Genomic DNA, 21,005 nt, shown 5'->3' with positions numbered 1-21,005 from the left:
TTGTGTGTTCCCTATATAAGAAAAAAGAATTCCAGTGGCTCTCTCTCTCTCCACAGACCCCTAAGGTTACAGAGCCATCCCTGGATTTTGAAAAGGTACTTCTGTGTGTTTGCATGGTTTCTTGGCCGTTTCCTTAAGTTATTGAAATAGTCAGATTTTGTGAACCCGCCGTAGGTCGCCACCTCAGATAGATGGTGATACTTCCCCTCTTCTGTATTTTTCTGGTATAAACTATAGTGGGCTACTAATACTTTCCAAGTGTTTTATTTCATTTTCAGTGTTGGATTTTTATAATTAACTCAGCACATACTCAAGTCTTAAGTGTATGAGGAGCCTTGTCAGGTATGTGACTTGTGCAGAGAATTGTGAGACTAGGCCATTTAAATGACTGCAAGATAAACAGAATTGAAACCAGTGGATGGGACTGCTGTGGTCTAGAATCTGAAACCAAGTATAGAAAGAGCTTAGGAGCTGGACGATCCTTGAGTACTAAGGAAAACCTTCAGTGGGCACAGAAGACCTGAAAGCAGGAATATGTAATGTTTTTGAACTATAGAAGGTAACTTCCTAGAATGAAAGATTTATTTCAAGTAAATATATGATTAGAAAAATTGTGGTGGATCTTGAATGTGGAACTAGTGACTTAGGACTCTCTCTTTTGAAACAGGATAGTGTTATGTTGCCCAGGATGGTTGTGAACTCTTGTGATTCCTGCCTCAGCTTCCTGAATAGCTGGGTCTACAGGCTTACTAGTGTGCACCACCACCCCTAGCTCTTTTCTTGCTGTTCTTTTGTGATCAGTGGGAAGCCATGAAAACTTTCTGAACAAGCAAATGCCATGGTTAGTGATAGTGTTTAGGGTGAATTGAAAACTGCAGGGCCTCAAGCCCAGTTTTCTCTCATTTTCTTTATCCTTTGCTATAATGGGGGAGTATGAGTTCTATTTCAAATTAAAAAGTTTTTTTTTAAAGCCTACAGTTTATATAATTCAGCATAAGTATCTCCATTAAAAATAAGGGTTAACAATGAACACATAGCCCAAATAATTCATGGGTGACAAAATTGTGAGATAGTTTGGGTTTTGGTGGAGTGAGACTAGCTTGAATTCTGGTTTTGCCACCCACTGTGTATAATTGAACAAATGCTTCACTCATATGAAGACTCACTCTTCATCTGCAGAAAAGAGCAAGCAATATCACCACTTAGTTTGTGAGCATTAAATAAAATAATGTATGTGAAACAGCTACTAGACAGGTTACTTGTTACCTTGTTACTCTGGTGAATACCTTGCTGCTATTAATTTTTACTGAAATTATCATTATCATGTACTAATTTCTATCTCATTATTTCCATAAAACAGTACATTCTGAATTTTGAACTTGTGCTATAGGAACACTTTTCCCATCTGATCCAAAGAATCTCCTGCCCCACCTAAACCTATTGGCTCCTTCTGGAGTTTCCTCTCTAGTGATGAGTCCTGCCTTTTTATTGAGAGTAGACCAAAAAGTGAGAATTCCTGGGTGCTATAAAGAAGGCACCATTTTATGGGCATGGTGGCACACACCTGTAATTCTAGTGACTGGGGAGGCTGAGACCAGAGGATTGAAAATTCAAGGCCAGCCTCAGCAACTTAGGTAGACCTGTCTCAAAATAAATGAAAAGGGCAGGGGATGTAGCTCAGTGATAAAAGTATCTCTGGGTTCAATCCCTAGTACTCCCCCCCCCAAAAAAAAAAAAAAAGTGCCACCACCAGTTGTTGCCATTTATGGGCAGATACAATAAGCTTTGGTTTTGTAGAGCACATGCAGTATTAGGTGTTTTGTATTGTTTTCTGAAGTATGTGTATGTTTTGTTATTGTGCTTTGAACTTTAAGAGTGATGGGTTATTTAGAAATTTAGACTTATTTTTACTTTTGTCAGGTTCAAGCCGTTTTTTCCATATCAGACCTTGCAAGAATCTGAAGAAGATGAAGAGTATATCCATATACACCAGTGGGCACTTGCTGAAGGACGTCTTAAAGTTACGTTGTTAGAATGTAGCAGGTACGTTCTTTGTTTTATTACTACTACACTATGGGGAAAAAGGGCTCTGAAAAATGTACCTAATCAGAATTTGTATATATTCCCTTTTTTGTTTTTGTTAATTTATGTTGTATTGTTTACTTGTAAATTCTTTAATTGTAAATTTAGTAAAAGTCTTTTCTAGCATATAACAAGAATAAAACATTTTGGAAAGTATTCTAAGGGAGCACTTAATTCTGTAATAATTCCCAAACTTTTTAGATGTACATACTTTGGAATATTTTTAGCTTTCTCTACCTAAAACTGTTGTAACATAATGAATGTGAGAATTGAAATAACCTGGCAAGTTGCATAGCCAGACTTTGAACCCTTCTGGGTTCAGAAATAATTTTGCTCCCACAAATTAAGTTCTTATCTTGCTTGAACTATTTACTACACTAGTTTTCTTATTTATCTTTTAACACTCTAGCTCCCAGTATAACAGTCAGAATGATCTTTCAAAATACAAATCTAGTTGTCATTTTCCTTAAAACTCTTTATTTAATGACTTCCCCACTACTTCTAGGATGTTGACTAAAATCCTTACTTCCACCTATGAGTCTCTTATTCTATTCTTTCTCACCATCCTTTTCCCAGCCCCTCACTTATAATATTTGAGATAAATAGGCTGTCCTAAGGGAAGAGATTGACAATTTTTTTCTCTGAAATGCCAATAGTAAATATTTTAGGCTTTGTGAGTTGAGGTCTCTATTGCAGTTCCCAGCTCTGCCATGTAGATGACAGACATCATGCAAATGTATGACTTGGCTATGTAGCTGTAAAACTTCATATATGAATATCTTAATTTTCATGTGTCATGAAATGTCTTTTTATTTTTTTAACCATTTAAAACATTAAAAAAAAGAATTAAAAATTTTTTTAAATGTTGATGAACCTTTAAACCAAATAAAATAAGCAGTGGATTGGATTTGGACCACTAGCTGTAGTTTGCCATTCCCTGCTTAGATATTTTAAAGTATAAAACCCCTTAAGTTGACTCTTCGCTCTTTCCTTGTCTTACCCCATTCTCTGCTCCCTAAAACCAACCTTGCCTAGTTTAGCCTTAATGTCTCTTCTGATAGTTCCAAGTGAAATGTACTCTGCTACATTTTTCTGACTCTTGCTTGTCTCATTTACTTGGTACTTATAGTTTTTATTTCCAAACCATAATAAAAATAAGCACTTGAGTACCAAGGTTCCATTTAAGTCCTGAGGTGACATTGCAATTATGCATCATTCTGTCACAAAGTGTGATTGACAAAGAATTCTTTTACTGTCCCTGCCCCCCTCCCTCAAAAGACTAAATATCCTCTATATTTTGTAAAAGGAACTATAATAAAATAGATGTATTAGGTACCATGCTCGGTATTTAGAAAAGACTAGTTCTTTTTTTGCCTTAGTATTGCTGGTGAGGTGAAGGATTGATTAATGTGTGTTAGCTCGTGTCTGTGTGACTGCTAGTTTTGGTGTTTCTTTGCTCACTGATCTTTTTGCTTTTCCTGTGGAACTACTCGAAGCCTTGCCACAGGAATCGGAGTCTGCATGAGCTTGAGAAAGGGTAGACAGACATTATTTAGGTCTCGTTGAATTGAGATAAATGGTACAAAGGAAAGCACAACAATTTGTGGAGTAGCTGCAACCCTCTTTATTTTAATAAAGAACTGCATAATAAATCTGAAAGGGTACATGAGAAACCAGTAAAAATTCTTACAAGGGGCTGGGGTTGTGGCTCAGTGGTAGAGCACTTGCCTAGCATGTGTGAGGCATTGGGTGCTATCCTCAGCACCACATATAAATAAATGAATAAAATTAAAGGTTCATCAATGTCTAAAAAAATATTTTAAAAACAGTTCTTATAGGGATCAAGGTTGATGGTAAAGAGAGAGGGATCTAGGTTGATGATGACGGATGGAGTCAAGGTGATAGCACACATTTTACTGTAAAATAGAACTCTCTGGTAGATTCCAACTAAAGAGGAGATATTACTAAGCATTATTTCAGTTTTTGTCTTATTTGGAGTGTAAATTCACCCTCTGTGGTTTATAGTCATCTCTGAAGCAGAGAATGACACTAGAGAAAATATCAGAACAAATAATAGTGCCCCTTTTTTGGAGGAAGAACCAAAAGCAATGCTTATTTCACATTTTGGAAACAAGTTAAATATTTAACACCTTGAGGAGTGTGTGTGTTTTAACCATAACTACTTAGTGATACAAAAAAAAATTGGAAATAAATAGAATGGTCAAAATTTTAAAACAACACAAACCAGTTAAAATTAAGGTATTTCTGTAGACGATTTGTCCATAAAGTTGTTTTGAATTAGCATGCGGTCATGCCTTGGCATTTCCTTTGTTTTTAGCATTTGGGCATGCATATTCACATTTCTGCTGTTTGAATAAGACCTATTTAAACCTATCTGAATTGTTATATCATATGGATTATTTACTATTAATTTTAACTTCATATTTTTATTTGTTAAGCTTTTTAGAACTTGAATCAAGTACAAAGAATATAACTTCAGTAATTGTTTCTCCTGATCCATAAGGTGGAATATCATACTCCTCACCCACAGGTAGCCACAGTTCCATGTGAGGACTTTGTTTTTAAAGTATCAATTTGAAATAAAAATAAAATGGTTCTGAGTGAGACTTTTTAACTTTATTTTGAAGTAACTTCAGACTTACAGAAAAGTCTTTGAAGACTTTTACTGAACTTCCCTGTTGTAAGGTTTTGAGAGTAAATTTTGCCAATGTGGAAACAAATTAGAAATGTTAATAGAACACAGTGCTTTTTGAAACTCTTAGAGATGGTAATTTTGATCAGAGATAGGCAGATGCACCACAGTGCCTACCTTGTGGTAAGCCTGCAGTTGAAGTAGCTTCTGTTATTATTTCTCAAGATCATCATTATAGTATTTATCAAGAAAAAGGTCATTAAACAAAACTGTCTTCTTTTGCATATTTTGTTGTGAGAATTAGAATTTGAATTTTATTAATTTAAAGGGTCTCATACTGTAAAAGGAAGTTCAGTTCTAATTATCTGAAATATAGTTTTGAGATTCCCAAGCAGTAGCTTGGATGTGGAAAGATAATTTTGTTTGTAAATATTGCTTCCAACATTTTGCTTTTGTCTTACTTATTAAAAAGCAATCATTCTAAATGGTTGTATGTTTGAGTTGACTAAAGCTTTTTTTAACCACAAATGAATTCAATTGCTATATTTGTAGTACTTCTATTAAGAGGCTCTATTATTTTACATTAGTGTTGTATCACATTATTAAGATAATTAGTTTTTAATTTTAACCTGCAGTCCCTCTTCTATCTTGAAGAACTTGAGGTGTTTTTCAAAGAAAACATATACCCTTGTGAGATTAAATACAAGATAAATTAGATCAAAACAACCATATAGAAAAGAGATAAATTTTCTGACAGCCTTGGCAACAAAGGAAATTGATGAATTATTTAGCTCTTATTATCATTTTTAAAAAATTAACTTATTTTTTAATTGAAAAATTGTGTTTATTTTGTACAACATATTGTTTTGAAATATATTAGATACAGATATAGATATATACACATTGTAAAATGGCTAACTCAAGCTAAGTAACCTGTATTACCTCACAAGCACTTAATTCAATTTTCTGTTAAAGTATGCATGTCCTTTAGGAGAAAAAAATTCTGACTTCACATTCTAAGAGGAATGTGTCCATAAAGCTTTATGTAAGACATTGAATAATGTAGTGGATGTATTTGAGGATCTGATTTTACTAACCCAATAACATTTTTTAAAACAAATTAAGATTATAGTCAATGAAAGCAAAGGCTGAAATCTTTGTTGTGTAAGAATCCCCTACTCCAAAGCAGTATATTTCGGAGTGTCTGAACTGATTTTAAATAGAAGGAGATACTAATTAAGGTCAGTTCTTCACAGAGTCACACTTACGCTGTTCTAAAGCCTCTGTTTTCTTAGCAGCTTTTAACGTGGGTTCCAAAAATACATCTTTAAAAAACTTTTTAATGTTAAATATCATAAAATAAAGCAGTTGGCATTCTTTGTTGCCTTATTCTCATTAATATGTTGTCATCATGGACTCACGAATTTCAGTTTTTCTCAATGTTTATAATCCCTTATTGTCTGAACAAATGAATAAAAGTACTGATGCTGTTGGGAGAAGCAAATACAAAATACGAAATGGGAGAAGGATCATTTTAATTATTTTAGTGCCTAAATTGTCCCAGATTTGGCTAGTAGGAGCCCCACTCAAGCTGGCCCCTGCATGCTTATGACATGACCCCAACTTTATTTTTGAGAACTTCATTACTTTCTGCTGTAACAAGCAGTTATATGTTTATCTTATCTTCCCTCTGCCATAATCCTAATATCAACTGTGTTTCCAAAGAACCTTAGTTTCTTTTAATAGAAATGGTGGTTATGGTATGGATATGAGATGTCCTCCAAAGCACCTGTGTTAATGCAGGAATGTTCAGAGGTGAAATGATTGGATTGTGAAGGCTGCAACCTTCTCAGTCTATCCTAGCTTGAATGGACTAACTGGGTGGTAACTGTAGACTTGTGGGGCATGGCTGGAGAAGATGGGTCACTCAGGTGTGCCCTGGAAGCTGCATCTTCTCTGTGGCCCCTTCTCCCCTCTCTTCCTGCTTCATGACCTCTCCGTGATCTGAGCAGCATTCCTTCACTGGGCCCTGTCCCCATATTATGGTGCCTTATCTTGGGCCTAGAGCAATGGAATGACCACTTTGGACTGAAACCTCTGAAACTATGAGCGTCTAATAAACTTTCCCTTCTTTTAAGTTGTTGTTGACAGGTATATTGGTCAAAGTGTCATGAAAGTTGACTAAAGCAAGTCTTCGAAACCAGGATCTGGGGGAGCTGGAGTGGTAGAGCGCTTGCCTAGCATAGGTGAGGCACTGGGTTCTATCCTCAGCACATAAAAATAAAGTAAAGGCATTGTGTCCATCTACAACTAAAATAAATAAATAAATAGAAAGAAAGAAACCAGGATCTGGGTGTGTTCACTGTTCTTTCATATATTTATTGACCTCTTCTTCAGGCAGATTTAGGAAATGCATTTATGTTTTACACATACATACATGTAACATTAGAAGTCTGTTGAGTTCACCTGATGTGTCTAGCTCCATTTCATCTTCATGGGGTTTTTTCTTGCCTTGGTCCTCTCCCATTTTGTATTTTGTGTTTGCTTCTCCCAACAGCATCAGTACTTTTATTCATTTGTTCAGTTCTGTAAAATGTATCTCAAATAGTTTCAGACTTTTTTTTATTCAGATACAAAAAACATTTACTACAGGGCTGAGGTTGTATCTCAGTCACAGAGCGCTTGCCTAGCATGTGTGAGGTGCTGTGTTCGATCCTCAGCACCACATAAAAATAAAGGCATATTGTCCATCTACAACAACAACAACAAAATAATTTAAAACACACAAAGAATATTTACTACAAGGAGTTGAGGATTTATTTGCAATTCTCCTGATCCTACCCAGATTGAGGACATGTGGTCAACTACTGTTAGCTCTGCTGGCTTTGCATTCTGTCTTCTAATAACTTGATGCCCATAAAGCTTCAAACTTCTGCTGCCCAAACTAACCACCATTTTCCTGCAGCCTTTGCTCTGAACTAGGTGAACTGGGCTCAGGTCAAATAGTGTCCTTAGACTTGAAAAACCACAAGCTAGCAATTTGTACTTCTTCCAGATGCAAGTTTTTTAGATTAAATATTAATCTCAAAAGTCTGCTATGAGTAAGTTTTCATTGTCTTTAAGTGTGTTTTAAACATTCTTTTTATCCAGTTCTATAATTGCAGTTTATGGAAGGTTTGACCACTTCACTGCTGAGGTAATAGCATTCTGTCTACTGGTCACTTGATTTTGTTGTAGTTTTCTTGGTTGCCTTTTGTGCTTCTGTTGAGGGCATTTAAGGAGACTCAAACCATGCCACTAAGCTTTAGAATCTTACAATTATACCCTCATCATCTCTTGTTTTAATTACTAAATATTAGCCTGGGGTATGCATTTGGACTCACTGAATGTTTCTTTATCTGTAATACAGAATGCTAATATTGATCTTACTAGATTGTAATTATCATTAATCCTTGCACATAGGAGATACTCACTTAATGGCTCTTATCATGGTGATTTGGCCCCTGACATCCATCAAGAACCAAAGGGGAAGTGTTTGATTGTGATTTAATTCTTTGTTAATGATATCACTTTTCTTGTTATATGTAATAGGAGAAACAGTTTGAAGATGAAAATTTGTTAGAAGGGAGAAACAGAATTAATCCTTTAAATAGCACTATGTTCATATTTTAAAGTGATATGTTTTGTTCTTCTGTAGGTTGGCATATTAATATTACAGAATTTTGAAATTAATTTACAAGAATGGTTATGGTTTCTGTGTTATAACCACAAAATATTTCTAGTTTGCATTTGTTTGTGAAGTCTTCATTTATTTTAGCATTGAGTTTGAATTTATGTGATTATTTTTGGTCCAGGTATTATGTTTTTTAAAAACCTCTATGTGGGGCTGGAGTCGTGGCTCAGTGGTAGAGTGATTGCCTGGCACATGTGAGGCATTGGGTTTGACCCTTAGCAACACATAAAAATGAATAAATAAATAAAGGTATTGTGTCCACCTACAACTAAAAAATATATTTAATAAAAAACCTCTATCGGAAGCAAATGAGACTAAGTAATAATCTTTGTTTTTTCCCCCTTGAGTAGTTAATATATGGTTATTATTTATAATTTCTGCATTTATTTTAATTTTTGACATTTAATTTTTAGAAAGGAAGAACTAAATATTTGAGGACATGATGACTGCACATAATTCTGAGTTAACTACAATATGTTGTCCCTGTAGTAAGCACTTTGCATTCATTGTTTTTAGTTTAGAGCATTTTTATAAGATTAGTATTATTACATCCATTTTATAGATGAACCAAGATACATCAGTTACTTGCTTAAGAACGTGCAGCTGGAATTGGGATCTGTGTTTGACTCCAAAATACCTTACTCTGTTATCTTATTCCATATTTTTTTTCTTTTTCTTTTCAACTTACAGAAGAAAAAATACTTTGTCCTAAAAACTTGATATTATATTAGAAGAATATAAATTTTAGAATTTTTTTGCCTTTTTAAGGGCAGGTTAGTATTTTTAAAATAAGTTACCTTTTCAAAGTCTTATGATTTAGAAATGTAAATTAAGAATGAAATACCAAGAGCTGGGCATGTAGTTCAGAGATAGAGCACTTGCCTAGCATGAGCAAGGCCCTGGGTTGAATCTCTAGTACTGCCAAAAAAAAAAAAAAAAAAAAAAAAGAAGAAGAAGAAGAAAAGAAAAAGAATCAAGTATCATTCAGATGAAGGCTGAAAGTTTTTTCCTTCATGGAAGGAGAGAGAAGAAATTAGCTTAAACATGAGACATTTAAATTTGTATAACTTTCACTCAAAGTTAATAAAACTGGAAGGAATTTCTTGGATTTGTTGATGATTATTATTGTTAGAGGACTCTTATATCTATAATTCTGTGTGAATTTAGAAATGATTCTATCTATAGAATATAGAAGTCTTGAGACTATACTTGTGTTTATTAGCTATTTAAGTTCCCCATGACAGTTTAAAAAAGTAAAGCCAAGTGGTGTTTTCTCTTCATTTTTTTTTGTTTGTTTCTGTAGGGTGTAATTAAAGAATCTTCCCTATAATTAAGTTGCTTTTGACTAAACTTTACAGAAGATTCCAATTTTGGAATTCATCTGTCCTGCATTTGCATAGATTTTCTTTTTTTTCTCCCTAAAGTCATGATGTTAGAAAATAGTTTTGTTTCCTTGTATACTTCTACTCTATTTCATATGGCAAAATATAGCTGTTTTAATTCCTCTGGTGCCTGAATTGTAAGAATTTAAGAAAATTAGGGAGCCAGCTGACATAAAACCAGTGCTGTTTTAAAATGCGGAACTCCAATTTTTTTTTAATGTTATGTTGGCATGCTATCTGCTCATATTTAATACCTTCCACAAAGATGAACTATTAAAAAATGAACTGTGGTCAGAAATAAGAATTCATAAAACGATTATGTCTTTGAATTTTCCCTATCTTTGTACCATTATGCCATAACTGTCCATAAGATAACTGTCTTTTTTTTTTTTTTTTTTTTTTGCTGTCAAAATGTCTTCAACTTGTTCATCTCAATTTATGTAGTTTTCATTAGCTGTGTGATATTTGGCAGGTTACCCAACCTCTCTGTGACCAGTTTTACAAGCTGTAAATCAGGGGTAATAATATAATCTATCTCATGGACAGTAATTGTGAAAATTTAGTGTAATAATACATTTAAAGCTCTTAGAACTGCTCCTATAGTAAATATTAATTGTTACTACTACTATTATCACCACCACTTCTACCGCCAATCATTCTGTTACTGTCAGTAGTGAAAAATTTTGTCTATGTACTGTGGTGAATACAAGAAAGTGTGAAGTTCATTTTCATTGCCTGCCCTCTGGAAATGAAAGTGCAGTTAAGCTAACTGACAAAAACAAATGCATAAGCCAATCATCTATTCAAGGCTGTCTGATTGAATTGAGGCTCAAGTAGATATAGAAATTAGTGCAAGGAAAATATGTTTTCTAGTTGAGGCTGCTATTGAGAACCCTATGAATAAGAGACAGACAGATGGATGATAAATATTATATAATTGAAAAAGAGCCAGTTTGATAAAAGTGAGAATTGTAAATATTTTCAGGGATCTGTCTGAATGAAGTGTAGAAGCATAAAAATGAGGGCCAAATTTGCTAGCAAAAGAAGACTGTGATCCTTTAATCAGAGAAAAGTCATTGTTGGTATCAAGAAATACCTATTTCAGAAGACTGTTATAGGGTGGGTTTTAAAAGGAATGATTGAATCCCCAGAGACAAACTTAGGGATGCAGTAGTAAGAGTGAGGATACACATTAGTAAGAACAGGAAGGTAGGGACATGAGGGGTAACTGGGACAGGGCTTAGAGTGACTGTGGATGGTATAGGCAGGGGAGGAAAAGGAATGCTAAGGATTCTTGTATAGAATCGTGTTATCATTGGCATTAATTTGGCCAGTAAGTATTTATTATTTTTCAGATTTTGGAGATGTAAAGAGCAAAACTTAGCTTTCTACCTTTAGTAAGGGAAACAGGTGCTTAATTTCAGAAGCAAGTGGATTTCATTTTATGTGACATAAGGAGAAGGGTGTGGTTAAATTTTCCTTGTAGAAGTTTTCTGCAAATTCTTGGAGTTTTACAGGTTGAGTAGGAGAAAGATGAGGCCTGGAGGTTTAATTTTTAAGTCACTGTCATAGACAGTAGAGTTGAGTCCTTATGTGAGGATGTTTCTGAGTGGGAGGAATGTGAGAGGGAGTGAGCAGCCAAGCTTAATTTTTTTAACAACTGATGAGTTGATAGTTGGCCCCCTTTGGGTACAAAGTTCTCCTTTCATATTAAATTATTAAAAAACAACTTTTTAAAACAGGAGGCATTGGGAATTACTTTCCTTTTCTCAGTAGTTTGCTCTTGAGCCATGTAAATTCTTTTTCCCTATTTCTTGATAGATCTGGTTTGTGTTTGTGTTTAACATAAGCTTTCAAGATACCTTTTACTTTATATTTTGAACTCAGAACTTTCATGGAGCTAATAATAGCTCTTTCAACAGATAGAGGGGTCTAAAGGCAACTTCCTTTGCTTTTTTGTGTAATAGTGCTGATCTTTCCTCACTCTTTGGAAATAGTACAGTAAAAATTTGGTTTATACTCATTTATTGTCTACTCTATGTAATTTGATTATTTTTTTAAATTAAAACAGGTATTAGCCAATGGTTGTTACTACTTATTCCTAGTGATTTTATAATTTGAATGGAATGTCTGGCTTTGTTTACTGAAGATTGAATTGTAAGAATACAGAGGTATAGAATGAAAATTAGTACTTTAAATATGAGGAGTATAGTTCATCTTAAGCTAAAAGCACACATCTAACTGGTCCTAGTATTTCCAGTAGGCATTCGTTTCTGTCATTTCTTCAGAAACTTCCATATTTTTTAAATATTGGGAAATAGATAACAGTTGGGAAATCAGGAAAATGGAGGAAATACTGTTATTCTTCAGAGAAGTAAAGCCTGACAGCCAAAATAGATGCATTACTGGTCAAAGGAGTCCACTAATAATCGAAGTCAAAAGCAGGCACAGGAAACACTAATGTAAGGAATTATGTCCCAGGAACGAGATATGGAGCTTGTGGAAAATAGTTACAATCTAAACAGTTTGGAGTAAGTTTTTGTTATTCTTAGACTGAAAAAATATTAAACATAAGTTCATAAACATTATACTTTATTAAAATTCTAAGAAATAGTACTTTTTTAAGAGATAAATTTTGGAGTAAATTATTAGATTGGCAATTTTGACAAGTGCTTCTGTGAAATTGTCTTAGTACGTTTGCTTTTGCTATAATAGAATATTTGAGGCTGAGAAGTGGGAGGTTTATTTTGTTCACAGTTCTGGAGGTCCAAGAACATGGCACTAGCATCTGCTTGACTTCTGATGCAGGCCTTATGACCAAAAACAGTGTTGCTAAAAATTGATCTCTTAGTAAGGAAGACTGAGTGTCTAGCTCAAGTTTCTTCTCCTTTTAGGAAACCAGAACCCCGTCTAATCAGGGTCCTACTCTTTTGGCCTCATTTAACTTTAATTAACCTCCCAGTATTCACCTTCAAATATTATTGTTGGACTAAGTTTCTACTCCCTTAATAAAACCTCATAGTGGAGATTTAGACTTCAACATGAGTTTTGTGGGGAGCATCCAGACCACAGCAATAGGGAAGTTAACTTATCTAGGAAGCACTGATGTTACTTTCTTTATTGAGTATTAATACTGTTTGCTGGTGTTTTCTAGTATTTGAACATTTACTAAAGGCTGCAGTTCCTTCTGAGTGCTTTAACAGAAGAAATGTAAAAAGAAGTTGTGATGTATGTGAAGATGTTGTATAATTCTTTGACTAGAATCAAAAGCTGATTTCAAATCAATTAGTTAAATCAATATACATTACAAAAGCAAAACTAAATTCTAAACAACCAGACAAAATATTTTCATCATTAAACATGAAAATAAACTTAACTGAAACAATGAAAATACAGGCTGAGCATCTCAAATCTGAAATCCAAAATGCAGCAAAATCCAAAAATTTTTGAGCACCAGTATGTACCCACAAGTGGGAAATTTTACATCTGCAGTCAAAACTCAGGAATACTAAAAATGATGTATAAAATTACCTTCAGGTTATATGTATAATGTGTATATAAAACATAAATGAAATTCATGTTTAGACTTGGGTTCCATTCCCTAAGTATTTCAAAGGTATATGCAGATGTTCCAAAATCAGAAAAATCTGAAACCTGAAACACTACTGGTCCCAAGCATTTTAGATAAGAGATATTCAACCCATACTCATACGATTGGAGCAGTCAGTAATAGTAAAAGAGTCCATTTGCTAGGGTATTTGTCATTTAAAAAAATAAATAAATAAAGACTTTTGAATAGAATGAATAATGTTTTATGTGCTTTAAATATCCATTGTTAAGAATGATAAATTGTGGGCTGGGGAATGTAGCTCAGTGGTAAAACACTTAACCTACTATATGTGAGGCCCTGGTTTCGATCCACAGTACAGCAAAAAAGAAAAAACAAATAATGATAAGTTTCAAATATTTGTGTCATTATCTTTTTAATATTTTTAATGATTTCTATTGAGAATTTATTTTGTCCTGAGATTCCTTTTAATATGTTGTATTATCAAATTTCTGTATCAGGTAAAGATCATGTTTATGTTTTTTTGAGATATATAATCTTGTTGCAATATTATTATTGATTCATAATAATAGTAAACCAAGCATTTATTATCCTTTAACATCTTTGAAACTTATTATGACCCTATCACAGAAAAATGATTATTCATTATTATAATCACTCATTATTTGTTTTCTTTGAATTGTCTACCATACAATTCTACCATTTAAAGTGTACAATTTACTGTTTTACTGTATTTGTAACAGGGCTATGCAACCATCATCATAATCTAATTTTAGGTCATTTTCATTCCTCTCAAAGAAATCCCATACTCATTAGCAGACTATCCCATTCTCCTCTAGTTTTTCCTAATTCTACATTGGGAAGTTTGTCGGACAACAAAGTGATGACAAATTTAGTTATAGATCCAATTGGATTTTATTTGTAGTTCATGAATCAAGGCAGCAACTATTCAACAAAATAGCAGGTGACATCCCTTCTACAAAACCCCTTATAGTTCCCTATGGGCAGTAGTAAAACAGTGGGTTTTCATTGTTAAGAATGAAATGGGAAAAGGAAACAGCAATAGAAGGGAAAAAAGGTTGATTAACATCAGGTTACTTCAGATTGCTTTTTTGTCAAGGTTAAAGCTAAGGGAACTTCCTTATTATACTGATTCAGATATACTGAAATGTATTGCTTTTAGGAAAAACTGGTGTGTTTGGGGATCTATCTACTTCATTAAAGTTTCAGTTTGATTATGTGGTACTTAATTTTGAATAACTCCATTTGGCTTGGTCTGTTCATTCAGGGCCTCTTGCCAGGAGTAGGGGCACATGCTTATAATCCTAGCAATTTAGGATGCTGAGTGAGGCAGGAGGATCACAAGTTCAAAGCCAGCCTTAGCTACTTAGTGAGGTCCTAAGCAACTGAGTGACAGCCTGTCTCAAAAACATGAAAAACTGGGAGTGGGTGAAAGTAGGTTATAGCTCAGTCGTGAAGCACCTCTGGGTTCAATCCTCAGTACCCAAAATAAACTAAAATAAGTAATAAATGATAAATAATGAAAAAATAAATAAACAATGGCTTCTTATAATTTGTTATACATATTTATCTACTTTCTATCTGTAAATTTTCATATTCCGTATATGTGTTCTTTTGTGACCGTCTTTCACTTAGCATTTTCTATTCATATTATGGCATATTCTAGTACTTCATTTTGCTTCAAAAAATATTTCATTTTATGAATATACCACATTTTATTTAACCTATTTATCACTTGTTAGACATTTTGGTTGTTAACACTTTGAGGCTGTTATGAATTATGCTCCTTTGAACATTCATATGCATATTTTGATGTTAATATAAATATTTTAAGCTTTTCTTTCAGCTGTATAGCTAGAAGTGAAATTGCTGAATCATATCATATGTTAACTTTTTTAAATATATTTTTTTCTTTAGTTATAAGTGGACACAATATTTTAATTTTATTTTTATGTGTGCTGAGGATCAAACCCACTGCCTCACGCATGCTAGGCAAGCGCTCTACCTCTGAGCCACAACCCCAGCCCCTCATATGTTAATTTTTTAAGCAATTGCCAAACTGTTTTCCAAAGTGACAGCACTGTTTTAAGTTCCCACCAGTATGTACGAGGATTCCAGTTTTTCTATATCCTTACCAGTACTTGCTACCTTTTTCACTATGACTATTCTAGTGCATTTCAAGTAGTTTTGATTTGTATTACCTTGATGGCTAATAACATTGAGCTTCTTTTCATGTGCTTTACTGGTCATTTGTACATCTTTGTAGAAACACCTATTCAGATCCTTTTGCCTGTTTTAAAAGTGGATTATTTGACTTTTTATTGTTGAGTTGTAAGAGTTTTTCATTTTTTTTTTTTTTCTGGATACTGGAGACTTAACCAAGTACATAATTTGCAAATATTTTCTCCCAATGTGTAGGTTATCTTTTCATTTTCATGGTGTGCCCTTTACAAAACTTTTTTGAATTGTGATGAAGCCAAAGTTATCTATTTTCCCTTTTGGCGATCATGTTTTTGATGTTTTATCTATCAAGCCATTGCGTAAATCAAGGTCAAAAAGGTTTGATTTTATGTTTTCTTCTAAGAATTTTGTTTTAGCTCTTCATTTAGGTCTGTGGTCAATTTTTGTTACGCTTTGTGTAATTATTTTTAAAACACTATGGAAAATATGGAATAGCTTATGAATTCGGGGAGAATTTCTGAGAATTCTGTTGGGAGCGCTAGGTGGTGCCCAACCTTCTTTTCTCTGTATGGTAGTAAAGGCTCTGAGGTAGTTTACTCTTTAAACAGATGGTGGCAGCAGAGTTTGGTGAATGAAAATTGTAGTTAGAAGTTAGTATTTTAAAATTATGAGTTCTTTTGGCCTGCCTTCTTTTTGGTAATAGGTTGTTAGATGCTAAGTTTTAAGCTCTTTGTAAGATTCTTGAAGGATTATTTAAATCAGGTATTAGACTTTTCAGTATGTGAAAAGGCCAATTTGTGAGGTATGCACATGATGTCATGATTTGCCAAACCCAGGACACAATTTTCTCAGATTTCTCTAATATATTTTGTCTAATTATCCCACTCTTATTTATAATCTTCATGTAGAGATGAAGTGATAGAGTAACAGTCAAAATGTTGGTTAGTGCTAAAACTGTTCTGAAATAAATTGGAAGATTACAGTGTGATTCTAAGGATATAGGTAAAATAGAAGTTGGACACATAAGGGATCTCTTTTTTTAAATTCAGTAATAAAGACAGTTTTTACATCATTTCATAATTGGACCTCAGATGTTCTTTTTTAGGACATCCTAGTAAACAGGGAAGTTAGGTGTTGCCATTCATTGATAATTGTTTTCAAGATAATAGAAATGACACACATCCATTGAGCACTTAGAGTTTGCTAAACACTGTGCTAAATGCCTTTTGTACATTGTCTTGTACTTTCAGAACAATTCTTAGAGGTAAGTACTATTTTTAACCCCAAATTTTCTGCAGGAGCAGCTGGATTTAGAGAAGTAAATAATTTGCATAGGTTCACATTAGGAGATGAAGTTGTGTGTTTGTTTATAAACAATTGTATTATATTTCTGTGTATTTAATTCTTGTGGAGCTGGTGTACTGTATCGATTTGCAACTTTTAAAATTCTTAATTCGACAGTCTTGAAAAATCTCTAACTCTTGCTTACTACATAAGGCTATGTGGTCAGTGTCTTATGAGTGGATAATATTTTCTTGTTTGGCTTGGCTGCTAAAAAAGAGCATATCTTGTGATCTCATCTAATTTTAGCTTTATGTTGCTTTTCCACTAGAGGGCACACAAAATGTTAGGTTTGACTTGTTTTTTTCCCCCTGTAAATAAACCACAATAGTAATGGAATAAGTATTTCTTATTATAGTGACCAGAAATAAAAAAAAATAATGCATAGAATCGGTATAATGCTCTTCCTGTTTTATTTTGTACTGCAGATTATTCATTTTTGGATCCTATGATAGAGAAGCAAATATTCATTGCACACTTGAGTTGAGCAGTGGTGTTTGGGAAGAAAAACAAAGGAGTTCTATTAAGACGGTAAAATTGATTTACTTAATTTTACTTCTGTATAAGATTTTATTCTCTAAGTATATTTTTATTAATATTTTTATATTCATAGAGTTATTTTTAGTCATGAGCAAATAGTGATGACCAGTTCTTAATTGTCTTATTAAAATAGTACAATATTGGTAATAAAATAAATCACGTGAAAATAGTTAATATTCAGACTGTCTGCCTAAGAAATAAAATCTGACTGATTTTCATTCCAGAACTTTAAAATTGTTTCAGTAAGGGATTGGAAGGAAATAGTTTTACTGAATGCCTGAGAAAACGTGAATTCGCAGCATTCATTCATTCAGCAGGTGTTTTAGGAGCACTTATTTTGTGGTAGGCACTGTTTGGAGGCTGGAGGGACGATTCCAAAAAAGAAAAGATCCTATACCTGTTATATGAACATGGGGTAGTAGTGGTTTGGTGTGGGAGTTAGAAGCTGGCTGGGAAGTAAGCTTCCCATTATAGGATAGAATGTAGCAATAAACTAAGCCAAAAAAGTGAACAAAGTTCCAGAGATTGACAAGTACTGGAAAGAAAAGTACATGAAAAGGTGTATGACAAAGGAGGCTTTTTAGATCTGGTGATAACAGGGAAAGCCTCTAAAAAGAAGACACTGGAGGCGATGCTCAGCTAAATCTGAATCATAGGTAAATAATGAACATATATATGTATTTTTTTCTCTTCCCAATATTAATATTAATATCTCCCCAGTATTTCAGGGTTAAGTCAAAAATGCTGCTAAATCTTTTAACATGTAATGGCAAGGTATTTTTATGTATGTTCCTTTTACTTTTAATTTGTTTTCAATTTCTTTCTGTTGTGAACATCCTTACATAAAAATCAGGGGGGCGGGGGATAGAAATTTTCTTGGAAGGAATAAAGTAATTTGGATGAGAGTAGGAAAATAGGGAGAAGTAAAACTGGCAAGGGAGGGCAGCCTGGCACACAGAATTTGAGATGATGAAAATAGTGGGAGCTGCTGAAGATTTTGACCCTGGTAACTGACATGGTCAAAATAGAGGTTTAAAGGTGTTTTCCTTTTTTATTTGGTGACTGTCATTGCCCAACTTTCTTTTAAGTTATATCTCAGCTGTTTGAATCAGCTCTTCAGAGGAATAAAATATCCAGTTTTAGAGTTTGTATTGAAATACATAACTATATTGAAACACGTTGTTTTGTCTAAGTACATTTTTGACTGTGAGTTGGTTGTAACTTGCCATTGCTGTTGGCATTTTCAGTTTCCTTTATTATATTTGCAAAGATATGAGATTAGACAGCTTTAATACTTTAGAACAAAGGCTAGCAAGACCTTCATCTTGAATTATTATTTTAGATCTTAGTATCTGTCATTAACAGTTTTCAAGAAAGAATTCTAGGTTACTGTATTTAGTAATCTCATTGAAAATGTCAAAAACATTAAGTGTCTTCAGGCATTAAATTACCTATGTCTGAATTTAATAACTCAAGGGAGGAGAATTAGTTTTTCAAGACAATACAAAATATCAGAGAATAGGATTTGATAATTTGGGATATATTTCAAATTTGAGTAGAAAATAGCTCTTTAGAAAACAAGTATGCTAAATTAATGATGAATTTAGGACATTATCATTGTATAAATATAGTCTTCAGGTTTAAATTCACCTTTTAAATGTTGAAATTTGTTCAGTGCATGTAACCACTAATTGTAATGAATATGCAGAATGAAAGAAATTTAATTCCTCCGGTATTTTAGTGTGCCTTTGAAGTTTGAAGACACTACAACGCTGTAATAAGAGAGCCTGGCTTCATCTTCCGTCACTCATATAGTTTTATCCTTATGATTGCAAGATATCTAATGCACTCCTCAGTATCACATCATTTAAGAAAAAGGGTAAGGTCTAAGATAGGCCAAAGGCACATGTCAGCCAGATTTTGTCTTTCAGTGCTTTACTTAAAATGTACCCCCGGGTACATGGAAATGAGTTAGCCATATAAAAGTAAATGGATGGGAAAAAGAATTAGTGTTCTTCAGCTGAAAAGACAGGTGGGTGTGATTAATGAGAATGTATAAATACAAAAAATAAATAATAGATAATCAACAAATTTACTGAGTTGAGAACTAATCTATGGAATTATGAATATAAACCTCATGTCCCTGATGATAATCAAGTGATTAATGCTAAAAGAATACTTAAAAGGTCTTTGATAATATTGCAGGCTCCATACTTGGTGGTAGACTTCACAGGGGGACAAATACGGTATATTTTTAATGCTATGTGTCCTACACCTAGTATATAATTCCTGGTATGTTGTGTTGTTCAGTCATTGTCCTGGAAGCAAAAAGACAGAATGATTTTCTGAAATATAGATCTAATTCTGCCATTGCCCACTTAAGTCCCTCAATGGCTTTTTTTCCTTCTCTCTCTTTTTTTAATTTGTTCTTGTCAGTTATACATGCCAGCAGAATACTCTTCGTTGTATACAAATGGAGCACAATTTTTCGCTTCTGGTTGTATGCAAAGTAGGGTCACACCATTTGTGCAATCAATCATGCACATATGATGTAATGATGTCCATCTCATTTCAAATCTTTCCTACCCTTGTGCCCCTCCCTGCTCCTCCCTTCCCTTTGCCCAATCCAAAGTTCCTCCACTCGTCCCCCTCCCCCCATTATGGATTAGCATCCACCTATCAGAGAAAACATTCAGCCTTTGGTTTTCTTGGGATTGGCTTACCTCTCTTAGCATGATATTCTCCAACTCCCTCAATGACTTTTTATTGTTCTTAGGATAAGAACAAATTCTTTGATGTGACAAAGTCAACCTTCCTGGTCTGGTTCCTATTTGTTTTCTCTGCCCTCTTTCTTGCTTCTCATTCTCAACCAAACCATGTGTGGTTTGGTTGTCTTTTACTCCGTCATACCTGGTCACACTCTCTGTGCACTACAGGATCCTGATATGTGTGTACCCTTACCCCCACCTCACTCCTCCATACATATCTTCACCCACCCCATTCTTCAGATCTCTGCTTGTGCCAGATGTTAGCTTGTTTGCCCTCAGGTTTGTTCTTGGGCCGTCTCCTTGCTCCATGCCTTAAGAGGACTAGCCTTTGCCATTGTGTGTCAAGCCTTCAGGGGTATCCAGCTTTCAACCAAGTTTGACCAGAGTGAAACACTCATGGGAAGTGAAGTACTGGGGAAGCCAGGGAGGTTTTCCTCTTATCCTCTGCTTTGGACAACATGTCTGGCAGAGGCTCTTTCTCCTCCATGCTCTTTGTTTCTCCCAGGACAGGCCCACAATGCTTCCAATTTCTGTTTGGTACTTCAGCCCCTGGCCTCTTCTAATACCACTTTTTCCCCTCTGTCATTCCAGCCTAAGGTAGTAGTGACTTTTTACTGTAGCTAATATCTGAGTTTCCTCATCTCTCCTTATTTGGTAGTCAGTTTTTCTGTCACCAAGTAGCCATTCCCATTTTGAAGTCCCATGCTCTCAAATACTCAGGTGTTTTCTCTTTTCT

General features: G+C 34.2%; 1 protein-coding gene across 2 annotated transcripts in view; it reads left to right on the top strand.

The window, feature by feature from the left end:
* The window catches only part of Pdzd8 (PDZ domain containing 8), a 77,995-nt gene that overhangs the window by 24,902 nt on the left and 32,088 nt on the right, over nt 1–21,005 (top strand). The window contains exons 2-3 of one of the 2 annotated variants that reach the window (XM_076834455.1): nt 1,921–2,043; nt 17,390–17,492. In XM_076834455.1, coding sequence (XP_076690570.1) covers nt 1,921–2,043; nt 17,390–17,492 — 226 coding nt within the window. The remainder of the gene's footprint in view (nt 1–1,920; nt 2,044–17,389; nt 17,493–21,005) is intronic. The other variant, XM_076834456.1, reaches the window with a different exon arrangement.

This window comes from Callospermophilus lateralis, chromosome 15, assembly GCF_048772815.1.
Source record: "Callospermophilus lateralis isolate mCalLat2 chromosome 15, mCalLat2.hap1, whole genome shotgun sequence".
Lineage (NCBI taxonomy): Eukaryota > Metazoa > Chordata > Mammalia > Rodentia > Sciuridae > Callospermophilus > Callospermophilus lateralis.
This window is presented reverse-complemented; position numbering and strand designations above follow the sequence as displayed.